General features: G+C 42.8%; 1 protein-coding gene across 3 annotated transcripts; it reads left to right on the top strand.

The window, feature by feature from the left end:
• The first annotated feature begins 547 nt into the window (after positions 1–547).
• On the top strand, positions 548–13,406 carry LOC130112816 (peroxisome proliferator-activated receptor gamma coactivator-related protein 1-like). 3 transcript variants are annotated; one of them, XM_056280313.1, is made up of 12 exons: positions 548–602; positions 1,969–2,070; positions 2,616–2,774; positions 3,830–3,916; positions 4,905–6,819; positions 6,988–7,041; positions 9,600–10,653; positions 10,751–10,978; positions 11,098–11,182; positions 11,281–11,402; positions 12,287–12,438; positions 12,705–13,406. In XM_056280313.1, exons 1-12 carry the CDS (start codon positions 579–581, stop codon positions 12,803–12,805), a joined length of 4,083 nt encoding a protein of 1,360 aa, XP_056136288.1. In that variant the 5' UTR covers positions 548–578; the 3' UTR covers positions 12,806–13,406. The 3 variants fall into 3 exon arrangements, with proteins under 3 accessions (XP_056136288.1, XP_056136287.1, XP_056136286.1); XM_056280312.1 differs by lacking the exon at positions 548–602 and having other exon boundaries at positions 1,689–2,070; positions 6,994–7,041; XM_056280311.1 differs by lacking the exon at positions 548–602 and having other exon boundaries at positions 1,689–2,070.
• The last annotated feature ends 6,598 nt before the right edge of the window (positions 13,407–20,004 follow it).

The following is a 20,004-nucleotide window of genomic DNA, read 5'->3' as shown; positions in this document are numbered from 1 at the left end:
CACTGCCTGCTTGCCATTTGAACGTCCAGATGTCTGGACGAAATAAAAGATTAAATAAAATTCAACGGCAGATTTTTTTTAATTTACACACGACACTTGCAAAAAAGTCCAAGTAACAACTTTCAGTATAAAGATATGTTACGTCATCCAGTCTATTTTGTTGCAGGACTCTGAACTCCTACACAAGCCCCTTGACGTTTATCTATGCCTCCCCCTTAATGAACTCCACTCTAGTACAATGGATTCGTGCACATCATTTCGGAACAATTGTTTTCCACAGACAAGGCTATTCAAACTTGAGTGTTTTGACATAATATTTATTGGCAGTACTGTGGAGAGCGTAAAATTTAAATAGTATTAAACATATGTGCAGCTGGTCTTGGGTCGGATTTTCTCTCGTCAGCTCGTTTAACGTCCCAATCGAGAGGGAAACACGATACTGATTTCAGATCAGTATTCCGCTTTTCACTATCGACCACGTTTCCCTGCCCCTGTCAGAGGACCATGTGCGGAAGTGCAAGATGGCGACTTGGAGGAGGGGGGATGAGAGGAATTTAAATGCCGGTAACAACGAGTTTATGGCCAACAACACTCTCGACGAGGTACCAGCCTGCTTTGCTTATTTACTGTACTTCAAAATAGGCGACGAGCGAATTTTAAGTGGATTCCGAGACATTACGACAATCCGTGAAGACCGCATGCACAGCAACACGTGGCTAGCTAGCTAGTAGTACTACTCGGTTAGCAGCCTGGGAGTTGGCTCGGTCAGATGATCTTATCTTTTTGGACATATGCCATAACTAAATATTTTAAAGACTCCACCTCGTCATCTTTACCTTGTTTTATTTCACTTTAAATACAATAGTGCCTCGTTAGTAAACATGTTTGTCGAAAAACAAAGTTTGAATCGTGTTTTTATTAGGAACACGATGTCCTTAGAGAAATGACAGCCTCGATCATCGATCGACAATGTCAGTCAAGTGTGGATGTCCGAAACGGTTGCCCTCTGTATTTCCGCTTAATCCTGTCCGGAAATTACTCATTTGCCGGATGTGTTTTATTTCGAACATTTTCACGTGTTTTATACCGTGTTCAGTTCTGGGCTATGTTCGGCCGGCCCCCGGGAAGCTGGTTGAGGTTTTTTGTTGGTTCGTAGAGATGATGGACAAGCGGCAGACCCCGCCCCCACAGCCACACGCACAGACCGCCGGCTTGGTTTGATGTGCTCCCGTGTCTGTAGTTGTGTATTCATTATCATGGGTTATCGAAGTCGGACATTCATATCACGATATGTTGTCCACGTTAGGGATAGCGATGATCTGTAACCAAAATTTTTTCACAAAATGTTTTGAAATATCTGAAGGGAGTATTTGAAAACTATGCATGTTTTACAGATCTTGTTATATATGTGGATATTATGTTAAATCCCCTATGATTATCACGGTAGTAATATATTCTATATTCCATATCACCCAGCACTACATGTGTGTTTTCCCAACTCGTGCCATTTGATGGTACAATATACGTACTTGGGTTTTTCTTTTCAAAAAGTATTCATTCAAAGTACTGGCATTGCTAAAGCACACAACTGCAGTATTTCAAGGTCAGATCACCATGCTACCTTTAAATAAAGTACATTCTGCCTGACTGAATTCAGTGTTTTTCCATGGAAATATTTGAATTACAGAATAAGTCTATGCACTGCAGAGAACTACGTTGGTGTGGAAATGGCAGTCTGCAAAGACAATCTAAAGTTATTATCTAATTGCTGCCAGTTTTCTGTCCTGTAGGCACACCCAGGGAGAGTCTGACATATAGTACACCCTGTTAAACTCTTGTCAAGTAGAACGTAGCTGAATACATGATTGTCTGTGTGAGTGCAAGCTTATGTGCATTGGTGGGAAAATTCAAAGACCTAAGTTGACCGTTTACGTACTTCATTCTTACATGATCTTCTGGGATGGGAAGATTGTGAGCAAAGATGCTTTGGATGGTATGAGGATGGAAGCACAGTCCTGTATGGACCACTCAATTCTGGCCATCTTTGAAGACTCAACTGTTGCTGCAGAGGTGAGGATTATTTCATATAATTTTACATCACACCTCATCATCACTGGCAGCTCTTCCAGAGAACCTATTAATAATAACAATAATAATACATTTTATTTTTGGGCGCCTTTCAGAGCACTCAAGGACACCTTACAGAATACAGTTAAAAAAACAAGCAGCACTTGTATCAGATGGCATAAAGTCAAAACAAAGCAGGGTAGACAATAAAAAGTTAATACAACAGATAAGTATAAAATCATCCTCTGCACAAAACTCATTGAAGCGTGGATCAGACTGAATATGCCAGTTTGAAAAGGTGCATTTAGAGATGGGATTTGAAGGTTGACAGAGAGTCAATGTTGCGAATAATAATAAGTTTAGTTACAAAAAAAACCCCATTCACAGTAGTCCATATTGATGACATGTCAAGACTGTGAAATTTGAATAATAATGAAAGATTATGTGCCTCTAGAAGTACTTTCTCTTTTTGTCCTGGCAACATGTGGTCCTGTTATGTTTTGTACAGATGGTTGTTGACAGTTGTGATGTTGATTCCCCATTTTCAGGATAGCATCGAAATGGAAGGAGGGACCGATTCCAGCTTGCTGACAGCCCTTACCGAGATACTGGACAATGTGGAAGATGATGAGAGGGCCCTGTCTCCCTTCAAAATACTGCCCCACCATGAGCTCCTCACTGACCAGGAGCACAGGAACAGTTCTCCGGTGGGTACACTCAAAGACTAGAAAGAGGCTTTGTACACATTAATGGCAAGGAACAGGGCTCCAGACTGCGACCAATTGGTCATATTTTGCAACCATTTTTTTTTTCAAGTTGCGAGTGATTTTTTTCCCCCTCAAAGGCAGCACTGCTGCGACAGCACAATTAATGGACATTTAGGGAAAAAATAATTTATTGTCGGATTGAAACTGTTCCGGTCTGATTGTGCCTTACAAACATCTAAGATAAATCTAGTCACTCATAGGTGGCTGAGGATGGGGAAGGCTAATATTTGACCAACTATCATACTTGATTAACAACCATGGTGGACAACGTTATTATGTTTATAACAATTCTATGCACTGACTGCAAACAACAATGCACAGCTAAATAATGCAACACAGTAAAAGTAGGCCAACTACTAAAGTTACATGCATAGGCTTATCAGAAAATGGGCTGGTATTAAGTGGCTGTGGCAGGTGGTTAGAAATTGAGTTTTGACAATTCCAAATGTTTAAACGCAAACCTTGGTTACGTTAGCTAATGCCAATACTGTTTTTGATTATGTTTTATTGCAATTGTAACCAAGCTGTAATAGATCATTACTTTTATTATTGTTAAAAGCGCTAGACTGCGACCAAAAGGGTTGCATATATTGAGTGTACGTGAGTTAAATTTAATGTCAGGTGAAAAGAAGCAGCTGGCAATGCCATGTGTATCGGAGGATGCATGTGGTAGTCTCCAGCCCTCCCTGGATTGGCAGAGGGGGTGGAGCAGCAACCGGGATGGCTTGGAAGAGTGTGGTAGTTGGCCAAGTAAAATTGAAGAGAAAAAGGGGGAAAAGTCCAAAAAAAAATATATAGGTATTTTAGAATAAACATCACACAAAATAACGCCTATCCCCAGACAACCTTAATTTGTTAAGTAGTGGATGCACAAGAATAAGGGGATTTGTTGAATGTGCATCAGATTTGAAGGTAACAAAAAAGACAACCAAGCACCACTGCTTCACCAACTGTCCATGTGTTTTAATTTTACTCCTCTTCTCTTTGTGTTTCAGTTGAGAACACTGTTCAATCTTGCTGGATCTCCACCTGTGAGAGACCCTCTTTGTAGTTCCTCCAAGTCCTTTTTGTCATCAGTAAAGGTATGAAACTCAACCTAATCCCTATGTAACACTAGAACGACCAAGCCGGTCATTTTGACCGTTTTGGATTTTCAAAGTTTAATAAGTTTGTGGAAGAAAAAGATACAGACCTGCCACTTACTGAATGGTCCTGAAATTCTATATATTTGCATTAAAATGAGTTTTAGATCAATTGCACAAAAAAAAGTTATGATAAGATCTACCTAAAACGACCATGACCGATCAAAATGACCACATGTAATTTGCACGTGATTGTGCGTGTCATGTCACTATTTATGATGTGTGTTGGTCACATCATTTCCTTCGCGACATTAATTTCTCTGTCCTAGAAACAAACTAGCATTCTCCGGTGCAGACATAATGTTAATGTTAATGTTAATAATGTTAATTTTGGTGTCAGTCATTTCTTAACAGACATACTAACATATGAAATGCATTAATATTTCAATTGGGTATTTATCTTGACAGAATATAGAGTGTAAATGTCTTTTTTTACATTTCACATTTTATAGGCCTTTTTGCATTTGGTAGATTAGCAATATGTTTTCCGTTTTGTTTTTCAGGTAATATTTTCACTTTTTCAATTTTGCTATTCAAGTTCGACCATGTCTCTCTGAAGTTTAAATTGTTTAAAAATAGTATTATAGTTGCTAAAATGTTAATTCTGGTGTCAGTCGTTCCCTAACAGACATACTAACATATGCAATGCCTTTATATCTCAATTGGGTATTTATCTTGACAGAATATAGAGTTTAAAAACCGGTGGTCATTTTGACCGCCCATGGTCGTTTTAGGTCGGGGTGAAATCCCGGTCGTTCTAGTGTTAAAGAGTGAAAATAAACACTCAGGCTGGCTATAGTTATGTTTGGTTAAAATAATTATTCTATACTTATCAAAGTTAAAAAAACCTTATTAATGTGATCATAAATACTTTTAAGGCATTTCTGCCCTTGATTTTAAAAAAAAGTTTGTCTTTTGTACCTCTTAGAGAAAATCCAATGCTAGTAGACCTAGAAGGCATCGACTGAGACCCCAAAATATTGTCCTCACGCACGGGAGTCATGGAACTGGAGAAGACCGAAGCAAAGGAAAAGGCTGCCGACAGCCACACGGAGTCCTGCACCCCCATCAGAAATCACTGACAGATTCGCTTGAAGTTGAACCTCAGAAACCAGAGGCTGAAATACAGGTCTTCACCTCAATGTCTTTAGTCAACCTGGTGAAACTCATGCACCCCTACTGTCTCCGCCTGTGCGTGGAGGAAGAGGGGAAAGGTTGGGTAAACACACCCAGACACAATTCCTCCTTGTGGGACAAACTGAGCACAGACCACACATTATCCTCACAGGGAGAGATATTGAAGTATGAGAAACCCTCTGGGGACAGTGACGAAGAGATAAATGTTGACATGTCTGATGACGAGGCACCTTTGAAAGAGACAAAGACAGGAGAAGAGGGGGTTAAACGTACAGTTGCGGTGCCAAAGAGTGTGTTGGTGAATCGGGACACATCCATAACGCTGCCATCCAGGGAGAAGAAAAAAGTGAGCTTTGGTGCGGTTCAGGTGACCTCGTTTGAAGCCCCTGCGGAAGACATGTCCAATCCAAACGAGCTGACAAGAGATATAAAGGAGCAGCCAAGCGAAATAACTGCCTTAGGTCCACTTGGCAGTGCTAGACCACTTGAAACTCTCACTTACAAGGCACCAGAGACCCTTTCAGCAGCCCCAGCAGAGACCAGGAAGGACAAAACTGAAGTTACTGAGGCGCTACTTACTCTGCCATCACAGGCAAAGCCCAAACCTCTCAGTCTGCAACAGTATAGACAGCTCCGCCAGAAGAGACTGCCCCTGGTGGAGAGACAACGGAACTACAGCACCAAGTGGCCCTCCCTACCCGAGCCCCCCAAAGAGCTGACACCTATCCCCTGTTTACAGGGACTGAGACCTAACAAATGGGGACCAGAGGCAAAACACCTTCACACATCTGCCACTGAAATCTGTAATGATCGTTCCAACAGAGTCAAAAATTCAGATTACAAAACTTCATCCTGTCATGCCTCATTACATTCCAAGGACAATTCTGTGGAAGCTGAACCTTCAAATCATTTACATCATACTGGACGGAAGTGCCCAAGGACTGAATCCAAAATCCCCTCACCTGTCAGTCCAGTCTCAAGTCTTTCAGCTACAGCATGTGTAGATGTTTTTCAAAGCAGGATAATTCCAGAAAAAACATCTCTATTGCTGAGTAGTGACCCTCCTAATCCTGTCCTTCTTACGCTGCCTGTTATTCAGTCATCCAGGGATAGCACTAGCAAACCAGCATCACCAACCACTACCCAGCCCTCCCTTGAACCTCAACGCAAATCGTGGTTCCTTGACAGGAAGTCTAACCTTAAGAGCACCAGCCTCTTGCGAGAGATACAGAAAACATTCTCCAACCAAGCTCCTAAAAGAGGGTTGTCTTCTCTGGAGCCAAAATCGAAGGAATCATTACTAAACCAGGATCCTAACACACAGGGCGCATACATCCCTAAGGAAAACAACAATAAAATGTTGGAACATCCACTAAATCAAAGTCCTGTCTCTGTTGGGTCTCCAGCAAAGTGCCCGACCCCAACAATAAACAAACCTATTTCACAGTGCACAAAACCACAATCTCAACAATGCAGTCGAATCCAAACCGAAGATAAAATACTTTTTCCAAAGTATATTCCATCCTCAAATCCAGACACGACAAAACAAGAAAAGTGTCCTTCTGGACCAAATCAGCCCCCCACACCTATTAACACAGCCATCCCAATACAGCAAATCTCAACATCCATCTGGTGCCTGCCCTCTGAGAAACCGTCCTCCCCTGTCCATCTTAGCTGTACAGCTAAGACCCAAACAGATGACTCAGGTAAGCTGATGTCTCATAGCTGTTAAGTACATGTTATTTGTTGGACATGAGTAAGATCGATACATCAGAAATTCCAGAAGTTGCACATTTTATGTGTATTAAACATTTAGAATAATTGAGAACTAAAGGTGGTTAATTATTTACATGTCTGTTTTCGTATCTACCAAGGAATAGAAGCCCCTGATCTGACCAGCCTGCTGGAACAATTTGAGGAAACACAAGGTGAATAGCTATGCTGGTAACACATTTTATAGAATAGGTAGTTACTGAGGTCATATTTGATTGTGTTCACTTTGTTTCAACTGGGGTAACTTCTTTTATCTCTATTTTCATATGTGTCCAGCTTCAGTGGGGGCTGAGTGAGAGAGTGTCTTTGGGAGGTGTTCACATTGGGTGTTTTTTATGTCTTTTTTGATGAAGTGAGAAAAAAAGTGGATTGTGCGATGCACTTATTGTTTCCATAACAATGGACCACTCGGTTCAGCAGCCTTTTCCAGCCTGATTATTATTTCGTCAATTTGTTTTAACAACTTCTGGCTTTCTTGGCATGAGAAGCAAACAATTACCAGAAATGTCTAACAGACAACTGATCTGGTCCCAGATGACGTTCTTGTGACCTGTATTATGGTACCTTTTCTCAAACAGCTTGTGTTATTCCCTTGCAGCAAGCCCCAGCTTTTCCACTGGCACCAGCACCACCATTTTTGTTGATGTCATGCGAAACAGAAAAGCTCCCGCATAATGCTACATAATCAACCCTCGTCTTCGGCGTGAATGGTTGGCTGCTAAAAAAGCGGTTCATGTCATAGCGCTTTTCTATCAAAGTTCGGCTGTTGTCAACTTGTGGGAGTGCTGTTTCAAGAGCAGATGCCTCCTACCCGCCTTACATTTGCATTTCCATGGGTTTTAATGCAAAAAAAAAGACGCTGGCAACTTAGAAAAAAATGCCCAATATGAACACACCTTTAGTGATCATGCCTTTTCAGCTTTCCGAGGCATGTAATTTAGAGAGCAGCTTTAGTAGTAACACAGTGGGTGAGCAAGCACAGGTTTCCAATGAATCTTTTCCACTGGTGGCACAGGTGTCTAGAACATTTTCATTTGGAAGCAGAAACAAATGAATTTGGAGACCACAACTGTTTGGCTTATTAAATTAATTCTCTCATAACAGAGTCAGAATTGAATCAGAATCACAGCTGATGCATCATTGTGTTTCATCAGTTAGATTTGCTAAAATTTTGCCATAAACAGGCTATACCACACAAGCTAGGTAAGGTCACCTCTTCCTTATACTAAGACTGAGTTTGCTATTGCATATTAGCCGTGTTTCCATAATGTATTTTATGTGCATTTTGAAGTGTCGCATTATAATGATTAATGTTATGTGTTTCATGCTTTTGGTGTGTTGCTTTTATGTTTATTTTAACAAGTTAAGCGTCTGAGCAGAACATCTGGAAACACCATTGCCGAATAAGTTATGATGTAGCGAACATTTAACTCACGTCACTAATCAGCTGTTCATGCTGTCGGTGACTTCTCGGCTATTCCCATAACATGCGTTTCTTTTTCTTCATCTCCGGACAGCATGATACATGGCCAATAATAGCGGACATGAAAGAACAATTACAACTTTCCCAATTGAAACAAATTACTGAAGACCTGGCCAAGGCGACTGGTTTTGTTTCTAATTTGTAACCTCTACTTCTTCCACTCTGTTTATGACAGCCATGCGTAATGTAGCCTATACCACCAACTTCTGATGAAACTACGCTTTGCGTAGCCTAGTTTATTCGTTCCAAACCAGTTGATGGAAACACACCTAATTTGCATTTTTTTTTCTTTTTTGTGACATTTCAAAAACTTGTATAAAATTCACTTGACGAGGGCATCTGGGTAACGTAGCAGCCTACCAACACGGGAATCGCCAGTTCAAATCCCTGTGTTACTTCCGGCTTGGTTGGGCGCCACTACAGACACAATTGGCCATGTCTGCGGGTGGGAAGCTGGCTGTGGGTATGTGTCCTGGTCGCTAGTGCCTCCTCTGGTCGGTTGGGGTGCCTGTTCAGAGGGAAGGGGGAACTGGGGGAAATAGCGTGATCCTCCCATGCGCTACATCCCCCTGGCGTAATTCCTCACTGTCAGGTGAAAAGAAGCGGCTGGCGACTCCACATGTATCGGAGGAGACGTGGTAGTCTGCAGCCCTCCCCGGATCAGCAGGGAGGGTGGAGCAGCGACCGGGGTGGCTTAGAGAGCGGGTTGATTGGCCAGGTACAATTGGGGAGAAAAAGGAAAAAAAAATTTCATTTGACAATTAATGGAAACATGGCTATTGACTCACAAGAAAAATGGAGGAGAGAGGTTGTAGGTTTAAGGGTGTAGTAGAATAAAAGGTGAACATTACAACACATTGACAGAACACACAAACCCAAAGTGAAAGTAAAAACAGAGTCACCCAGGCACGCCATCTTTTCTAGCACCAAGGCAGAGAGACAAACTTAACAAAGCCACGTCTAAATATAGAACATTTGCCATTAGTCAGGGTAGAAGAGTTTAGGACTACCTCAATTTATGAGCTGGTTTGTCTCATTCTCCAGTTGAAAGCACTGGCCAAGAGATCAGAGGCAGAGTTGAATTGCCCTGCAGTGTGTTAATTGAATTTTGCTTTGATAAATTGTTGAGTGCATGAGAACTCCATTGATACTGTGTTAAAGTTGTCAGTCGGATATCAGGGTGTTGTTTGATTGTGAAGTCGTAACTCGATATTTTTTTCTTTCTTCCAGAAGTTCATGGGTTATTGTGTGCTGGCTTCTTAAACAATGAAAAAAGACTCTGCACTTCACCACCAGGTTTAGCTAGCATTCCCAAACTGGCTAGTCCACCTCAGTCTGTCAACCTGCAGCTGTTAAGTGTTACAGGACTTGAGGAAACTCAAACTGTGGAACCAGAAATACCCCATGGACAAGTAGGGATACCATCTGTGGTACCTGCTGAGATTCCAGCTCAAGAATTATGTAGCACTTCAGAAATGCTTGGCACTGCAAAACCCCTTGGGATTGTACAACCTCTTCAAACGGTGGAATCTGCACAAATACCAGAATCTCTCAGCATCGATGTCATTCTTGGCACTCCTGACCACACTACTGTTAAACATCCCTGGCAGCTTTCTCATTCACCAGCTCAGAGGAAGCAGCTGGCAAAACCTAAAAGTCCCACGTTCAAAGCCATTCAACTAATAGACCCCCGTCCTTTACTGTCCAAGAAGACACACACTAGTCCCCCAAAATCTCCTGCCACCCACACCTCTGCTCAGAGATGTTTACCTGTATCTGTATTCCTTGACCATGACTATTGTGTATCTAAGGATCAATTGGTTATAAATGCTATGCTGTGTAGTAAAAATCAGGCTTCTTCCACTAAGGGTACTTTGAGCCTCACAAATGAAATGCATGCAAATGCCATTGATCCACATGCTACTACTGCATGTCAGAAATACACTACATCTTGTGAAACACATGCCACTGTAGAGCCTGTTAATCACTCTGAATGTGTGCTGCAGCATCCCTCAGAGGACCAATGGGCTGGTTCAGAGACTTTTTCAGAAAGCACCGTGGCTATGCAGGAGTCTGGTCTTTATAGTGATATCAGTGAAGACAGGAAAAAGCCACACCGTCCCGTTTTCCCCCGCAGCCCTCCTAACAGAGGGAGGGAGAGGAAAGCAACCAAGAAATACCGGAGAAGGTCCCCTCCGTCTGATTCAAGCTTGAGCTCTCCTTCATCATCTTCATCATCATGTTCCTCCTCCCGGTCCAGGTCTCGTTCTCCACAAAGAAAGAGGTATTTGTCTTCTGGATTGTTCCATTTACTGTTATTATTTTTGCTTTTTTGTCATGATATACATCATCCCTCTTTCTTAAATCCATCTATGTTGCAGGATCCGCCCCAAGCGTTCAGAAAGCAGTTCCTGCTCATCATCTTGTTCTCGCTCACGCTCCATCACTCATTCCCCACCTCGGAGGTACAGGTTGTCCTACTCCACATCACAGTCCAGCAGGTCAAGGTCAAGGTCCAGGTCCTGGTCCCAGTCCCAGTCCAGGTCTCCATCAAGATCAAGATCACCATCCCCTCGTAACCATCGCAAACACTGGAGAGATGTGTGCAGGTCAGTGAGCGATAATTCAAGTGGGCATTTGGAGAAAGTCAGCATGTCACATGTGTCCCTCTCTAGCGCCACTAAATCTTGCAGTACAATGTTTGCTCATCTCATTCTTTTTTCCCCAGCCCAATGTATTGTCGCAAAAGCAACACAGAGTCCAGAAGGTGCAAAAGACTGCATGAGAAAAGGATTGAGAAACTAAAAGCTATAGTGGGTATAAGGTGTTTTTCTTTTAAGCTTATTTAGGAGCACTTTTAGTTCTTCATCACTCATACTAATAAATATCTTGGTCAAAATCTTTCCAACAGGAAGAACGCAGGGTGGTATATGTGGGCCGTATCCAAAGGCATATGACACACAAAGAGCTAAAAGAACGCTTCTCTCTATTTGGAGAGGTAGAATGTGTTTCACTTCACTTCCGGGACAGAGGGTAAGTATGCAGGAGAAAATTTATAATTGTTTTTTCTTGACCTCAATGTACAGAATATTCAGGGTTGGGTTGTAATGGTGTTATGTACTCAGAATGCAGAAATGAAGTATCTGTATTCAGCGCACTTTAAATTTTGAAAAACACTAATATTCAGATTACAGTTTCCTTATAAACTTTGAGCAGAATACTTTTAGAATACTTTCCTCCTAATCAGCGTTGGTGTTACACATGAGACTGTGTTCATATTTCATTTGCAGGCGAGCTCACGTGAAAATTGAAAACCAAATGGAGGGAAAGTCGTAGGCTGCAATGTGCAACTCAGCAGTGATAAAACACATAGAAAACATCTAATTTGCTGCAATAGGTTCACTATGCATCATAGTTCATGTAGTGCATGCATGCGTGGTGTGTCTGCACGCAGTTCCAATGTGTAGGCTGCACTTGCGCTTCTCTGTAATAGCCTACATGTCATTCATGCAACATAATAATTGCAAGGTGAGGTCAACTGAAAAGCACTCCATGGCAGGCAACATGTCAGTTGAGCACAGTAGTAATTAGCAGATGGTCAGTACATTGAGACAATGGCATGGAGATACCAGTACCACCAAGGAATAAGCAAAAATGTGACATAGATGATATAAATGATACAGCACAACTGTTTCACACATGCCTTTTGAAGATGTATTCTAAATGCAGTCTGAATAGGTTACTAATTTTGAATATTGCAACTGAATACAGTACATTTTACATTTAGAACAGTGAATTCAGTATTCAGGCACTAAATGCTTTTCAAAAGTATTCTTCCCAATCCTGTAAATTAGTACAAATTAGTATTGGCTTATATAGAAATGCCTAACATAATGTGTTGTCTTTGTGTCTCATAGTGACAACTATGGATTTGTCACATTCTATAACATGGCGGATGCATTTGCAGCCGTTGAAAACGGCAGTAAACTGAGAATGCCTGATGAGCTGCCATTGGATATCTGCTTTGGTGGGCGACGACAGTTCTGCAAATCAGACTATGCTGATCTAGGTGCGAGTTTTAAGTGAAAAAAGCATTTGTACACGATTTTACTTTGCCTCCTTAGCATCTTTTCAAGTTCTGTTACTTTTGCGATGTATGTTGTACTAAAGGCAGGAATCATGTTGACCATCTGAATGAACAGGCTTATTTATGTGACACAAGCCTTTCACTGATGCAGCAGAATTTCTACTTGCTTATATACTTGATTCAGAGATTTTAAATTTATGGGAGTTTAAGCATTAATGTTATTCTATATATTGTCCTGCCCTCCTTAGATTCCAGTAGGGATGCAGACCCAACTCCTGCCAACAACAGGTTTCAGCAACTTGACTTTGATTCATTATTGAAGCAAGCCCAGAAATGTTTAAAGAGATAGCAGAAATTTGAAGAAGAGCAAGAGTTGATGGAGAGCGACTTCACTCGAAACCTGAGGGCTCTATGCTCACTTCTGTAGCACACTTTTATATTTTAACTGTATTTCATTCATTCAGTCATTCATCTTCATCCGCTTCTCTGGGGTCGGGGTCATGGTGGCAGCAAGCTAAGTAGCGCACTCCAGAAATCCCTCTCCCCAGCAACACCCTCCTGGTCCTCCTGGGGGATCCCAAGGCATTCCCAGGCCAGATTGGACATGTAGTCCCTCCAGCGAGTAACTGTATTTTTACTGTATTTCTGTTTCATTTTTTGACTTAACCATGCATGTGAAAAATAACATACTTTCAAACATGTACAACATTGTAGCACAATTAATTGAAAGAATTTATCATATCTTTAATGACTTGATTTGAAAGTATTATTGTCTTGCATATGAGTGTTTTTAAGTTTCTTATATTTGTATATAAATTTTTGACAGAAACGAACGTCTCTTGTTTTGGAATAGGCTGCTTTGTAAGTGTATTTCAGTGACAGCTCCAAAGTGTTAAGTATAATAAACACACTATTGACCTTTTCCTGAACATGAACCATCAAGCAATGTGCATGAGCTTAAAAAACTGTTTGAAAATTAGACATCTGTCTACATGTTAATGACTCCTTACATCTACATTTTTGCACATCACAAACTGCAAGGGCTCAGAAACATAAAGGACTTCTTTTGTGCTGAAAGCAAGTCATTTTTTCTTTAATTTTTATTCAATTGGAACTTCCCAACATGAGATAGCCTATCAAGTTTATAATGCCTTACATCATTAATCAGCGTATCATTTGGCTCTGTAGGTACATAGAAAACAAGTTACAAAGTACGTATTGCTCATTGACAACTGTTGAAACAGGCTATGATGCTGTGCAATCAGGTGTCTTCAATAGCAACACTGCAATGTGTGCAGTATATAGTCTTATGTCGTCTCTGATAAAAACTGTTGATCTTGCATTGCTTAGGGTTACCACTGATGAGAGACGACAAGCCAATGTCTCTTTTTTGGTGAGAAACTCCTTAATATAACTTCCTCTAAAATCTCATTGATGCACATGGTATGATTATTAAAATGGCATGGGATGACTATCTTACATGAGACTACATGATGTAGGCCCACATTTCCGCACTGGCACCTACAGTATGTTGGCATTTTCACAATGCTGTTTATTCACCAATTTTCGTACTTTTTCGAATATGTATTCTGAAAAAAAAATTCTGTTATTTTCTATTATTATCCAGTTCCAGATTCCATCAGCTATCAGGAATCAAGAACACTTTGTCATTTCCCCCACCCCACAGCAGTGAAACATACAGACAAAAACACATTTAAGAACTACAAGAACACTAACTAACACATATATCCAAACCAAAAAAAAAAAAAAAAATCAATGTCAAAGGGAACAAACGCCAGCCAGGATGACTGTCGGAACCCCCGGTCTGCATGGTCTAGCAGTTAGCCTAGCCTGCCCCGATAATACGTCCTGTCAGACTGCCCTCCACGTTTCCTCCTCGGGCGCAGCTCCACGCAGGGGCCAGTGTCCCTGTGGCAACTGGACGAAGCAGACCAAGCCCTCCCAGCCGATCCAGCGCCAGCTCTCCCAGCCAGACACTCCCAACACACCTCCCACATGACGACATCAAAAACACCAGACAACACCGGGTGAGGCCGCTGCCAGACCAGCCTCACGCGTTATAAGAACTGCCGGTCTTCATGGGCTAGCAGTTAGCTTAGCCTGCTCTGCTTTTGCATCCTGCCAGACCACATTCGCTGTTACCTCCTTGGGTGCAGCTCCAGGCAAAGCCGCAGTCCCTGGGCCCACAGCACAGCAGACCAAGCAATCGCAGCCGATCTAGCGCCAGCTCTCCCAGCCAACAAACGAAGACAAAAATTTAGATGCAGACGTGGACAAAGACACTGCATCGACAGTACTGGGTGAGGCCGCCGCTGCGAACTTGAATTCGCACCACCATCTTCCCACACCAGAAGCGGGAGCTATTAGCCTAACGTTTTACAAACTGAACCCAACAAGAGTCAGAGATAAAAAAAATAATAAAAAAACACGGTTATTCCTGTTATAACAACTGTGGTATATTTGAATAAGCACTCAGTGCTCTTCTAAGTTGGACTGTTCATGAAGCACATTGTTGTTGGATTGTTTATGCCTGTACATGACACACCGTTAGACAGTAAAGACCCATTAAACTTTCAGCCTTGACTCCGTATCTTTATTGCAAGTATAGCCAACCTCCACTCAGGTATTGTTACATAACATAAATAGAACATAACATAACATGGTGTCAGAAAACAGAGTTATGGAGCAATAGGCGAAGTTAAATGTCCTGTCAGACAAGCTAACAGAAAGCTAGCTAGCTAACTGATGTCGCGTGCTAAAGGCTAGCAGAAAGATGGAGCAGTTGAAGCCACCATCACCACTGACACTTGCCGGCAGCCTAGCAGAAAACTGGCACAGATGGGAACAGTATTTTCAGCTGTACATGACCGCATCGGGAGCATGTGACAAAGATGAGGAGGTTAAAATCATCATTCTGCTTCACAACATTGCGAAGAAGTGTTGGAAGTGTACAACACTCACCATTTAGCCTGGTTGATGAAGAGAATGAGACGATGGAGGAATTTTCTCACAGTGTTCCGAAGCTACTGCAGCCCACAAAAAAATGTGTTCGAGCCGCACCAATTTTAGTCACATCTGATGACAGAAGGGACTTCTGTGGACAGATTCATCACAGAACTGCGATAGAAAAGCAAAGACTGTGAGTTTGGCCCAAGTGAAAATGATATGCTCAGAGACAAGCTAATGTTTAGCATACTGAATCCACATCTAAAAGAAAGACTGCTACGTGAAAATGACCTGTCGCTTCACAGAGCCATCGAAATATGCAGAGCAACAGAGCTAGCCAAGACGCAGTTACAAGCAATGCAGAGTGTACATAATGTGCATATTGTTTGTGATGCTTCAGTGGAAGCTATAGAGAGAACAGCAGGGCAGAGAAGAGCGGGCACCTGGAAAAAGAGTTGCAAAAAAACAGCAATCGGGGACCGCCGCAGGTGTGGAAGGAGCCACAAGCCGTGCCAGTGCCCATCCTATGGAGCTGTGTCACAAATATGGGAAACGCAACCATCCATCCATTCATCCATCCATTATCTGAACCACTTATCCTGCTCTCAGGGTCGCGGGGATGCTGGAGCCTATTCCAGCAGTCATTGGGCGGCGGCGCACGCACGCACGCACGCACGCACGCACACACGCGCGCACACACACACACACACACACACACACACACACACACACACACACACACACACACACATTCATACCTAGGGGCAATTTAGTATGGCTAATTCATCTGACTTACATGTCTTTGGATTGTGGGAGGAAACTGGAGCCCCCGGAGGAAACCCACGCAGACATGGGGAGAACATGCAAACTCCACACAGAGGACGACCCGGGATGACCCACCAAGGTTGGCCTACCCCGGGGCTCAAACCCAGGACCTTCTTGCTGTGAGGTGACCATGCTAACCACTGTGCCACCAGGAAAAGCAACAATTTTTCTAAAGTATGTCAGGCAGCAAGCAACAACAAAAGCAAGTTTAGAACAAAGACTGTAAACAACATAAGAGAGTAGAGTGAATTCCTTGTACATAGGAACAGTAGAGAGTGCTGAAGTGTGTGCAGTAGACCAAATGAAGGACAATGGGTGGTATAAAATAGCATCAGAGGTGTAGCAGCAAAATTCAAGCTTGACACAGGCGCCGAAGCAAACGTGCTACCTCTGTCCATTGTCCGGCAGATGCCAGGTCCCATACAGCCTACATCAACAGTGTTAGTTTCGTTTGGTGGTGCTTGCCTGACCCAAAACGTTATTGTGTCACTGAAATGCAAGACCACCAAAGCCACATCTACACTGCAGTTCTATGTATCGAGTCAGACACACACACCGATCATGGGCAGAGAAGCATGAGAAGATCTTCAGCTGGTGAAGAGGATTGAGGCGCTCACAATACAGTCTCCAGCCATCAAACAGGAATTGGTTGAGATGTATCCAGCAGCCTTCACAGGGCTGGATGAGTTCCCAGGATTCCATCACATACATGTTGATCCATCCGTTATGCCTGTGTTCCATGGTTGCAGCAACATTCCTCTCTCTGTCATTGACAAACTGAAAGACACACTACAAGACCTTGAGAAAAGAGATGTTATAACAGCTATCAAAGAACCAACAGACTGGGTGGACAGTCTGGTCATCACAGAGAAGAAGAATGGCACACTGAGGCTTTGCTTGGACACTCGTGACCTGAACGAGGCTGTAAAACGTCAGCACTACCCCATTCCCATCCCAGAAGATGTGTGCAGCAAGCTAGCAGGAAAATCCATCTTTACCATCCTCGATGAGAAAGATGGATACAAGCAGATCAAGCTGGATGAGCCATCTTCGAAACTGTGCTCCTTCAACACACAGTGGGGCCGGTTCCGTTTCCTAAGATTCCCATTCGGCATCAAGTCTGCGAGTGAGGTTTTCCAGCAAAAGAACTGTCAGACCTTTGGTGACATACAGGGTGCACTCATCATTGCCGACGACAAGATCATCACTGCATCGTCAGATCAGGAGCACGCTAAGATCCTACACAAGGTAATGGAGAGAGCAAAAGCAGCCAATGTGAAGTTCAACAGAGACAAGATCCAGTTCAAAGTCAACACAGTCAGATACATGGAGCATATCATCACACCAGAGGGACTGAGAGCTGATGATGCAAAGGTGAAAGCAATCAAGGACATGCCAACCCTAGAGGACAAACAAGGCCTGCAATGACTGCTTGGAATGACAAAGTACTTAGCACGGTACATCCCAAATGAAACCTTATTGACAGCACCTCTCAGATAGCTACTCAGGAAGGACGCTATGTGGCAGCGGAGCTCACATCACAGCATAGCAATGGAGAATCTGAAAGCTACCCTCACACAAGCACATGTACTGAGGTTTTATGACTACAAGAAGCCGCTGACAATACAGGCAGACTCATCGAAAGATGGGCTGGGAGTGTGTCTTCTGCAAGAAGGTCAACTTCTGTGCTACGCATCGCAAGCACTCACTAAGACTGAACAAAAATACGCTCAAATAGAGAGAGAACTATGCGCCATAGTCTTTGCAGTCAAAAGGTTTCATCAATACATCTACAGCAAGACAGTGGCAGTCCAGTCAGACCAAAGCCTCTGGAGAACACTGTGCAGAAGCCACTGAACAAAGCACAAGTATGACTGCAGTGAATGCTCCTACAACTGCAAAGGTATAATCTGACATCAAATACACACCAGGCAAGCACATGTGTATCGCTGACACACTGTCCCATGCAACAATTAGCAGAGAGACAGAAGATGTCAATGTGAACCGCTGTGATGAGAAGGTTGTGTATGCCATGGAATCCACAGATGCATTGAGTGCAGAGACTCTCAGCCAGCTGAAAGAGGCAACTGCAGCAGACAGTGTGCTACAAGCTGTGTGAGAGAAACAAGAAAGGATGGCTGCAGAGACGATGCAGTGTGGACAGAAATTTACACAGCTACTGGCCAATGCGACACAACATCAGCCTACAGAATGGCATCGTGTTGGTGAGAGACAAGATCATCATACCCCAGAGCTTCAAAACAGTCCTCTTCAGAAGCCACAACTAGCTCACCAGGGAGTTCCGAAAAAAGGCCAAAGCAAGAAGAGTTTTCTACTGGCCCGGAATGGCACGTGACATAGAGATGATGGTGGGTAAGTGTGAGCCATGTCAAGAGCTACAGCCACAACACCAGAAAGAGCCATTCATCATGCATAAAGTTCCAGAACTGCCATGGATGAAAGTTGCAGCAGACATCTTTGAGCTGAAAGGTGAGTCATGGCTTTTATTAGTGGATTACCTGACAAAGTGTCCTGAAGTGCTAAACGTACCTGATAAAAACGGCTCACACAGTAATCCAGAAAATGAAGTCTTTCTTTGCCAGCCATGGCATCCCAAAAGAGCATGTGTGACAACGTTCCATCTGCCAGCTACGAGATGAAGTCATTCGCTGCATTATGGGAGTTCAAGTTCTCACACTCCAGCCCAGGATATCCACAGTCGAACGGACTTGCAGAAAGGACCATAAAAAGACTGTGAAACATGCACTGAAGAAATCGCTACATCTTAACTCTCATATTTTACTCTGGGGAAAAACCAACAAGAAGTACCACAGTACAGACCATCATAATGCCTAGAGTGCCTACAAGAGATAAACATGCTGAACAACACCCGGCCATCAACAGAACCACGGAGAAGGGACACATTGATTTTGGACTGTGTCAACAGTTTGAGACTGAGTGCCAGTATTGGACCAAGGTGCTAAAAAGGGTTGTAGCCACTGTGAAATTTCTGTCTGAGCGTGGGCCTTGCCTTTAGATGGGACACACATACATTTGGCTCACCCAATAATGGCAATTATTTGGGGTGCTTAGAATTGATCAGTCAGTTCGACCCATTCTTGAGGGAGCACAGTGCACGTTTTGGGAATGCAAGTAAGGGGACACTGTCATATCTTTCCACAACAATTTGTGATGAGTTTGTTCAGTTAATGGGGGAACAAATTCTGCCTAAAATTGTAAATAACATTAAAATAGCCAAGTATTTTTCCATTGGTGTAGATTCACTCCAGACATATCACACACAGACCAGCTCACTTTTATTTTGCACTGTGTCCCCAGAGGGCTCTATACAGGAATGCTTTGTGAAATTCCTGCTGATAAACAGTCACACAGGGGAGTCTATTGCTGATGCTATTCTCTCTGTTCTGGGCGAGTTGGGCATTAACATTGACAATTTCTGTGGCCAGACATACGGCAATGCCAGCAATATGTCAGGACTATATAAAGGCATGCAGGCACGAATAAGGAACATCAATCCACTGGCTGAATGGGTGCCTTGTGCTGCACATACTCTGAATTTAGTTGGGGTAAATACAGTGAACTGCTGCCTTCAAACAAATGAGTTTTTCACGTTTGTTCAAAGTGTATTCAACTTCTGCTCAAACTCCAAATCTTGGTGGCAGATTGTCACATCAAGCCTCGATGTTAATCAAAACACAACCACACGCAACGAAGCTCTGGCTCTTTGCAGGCAAA

This window comes from Lampris incognitus, chromosome 5, assembly GCF_029633865.1.
Source record: "Lampris incognitus isolate fLamInc1 chromosome 5, fLamInc1.hap2, whole genome shotgun sequence".
Classification (NCBI taxonomy): domain Eukaryota; kingdom Metazoa; phylum Chordata; class Actinopteri; order Lampriformes; family Lampridae; genus Lampris; species Lampris incognitus.
The sequence above is the reverse complement of the archived record's forward strand: the minus strand, read 5'-3'. Positions and strand labels throughout refer to the sequence as shown.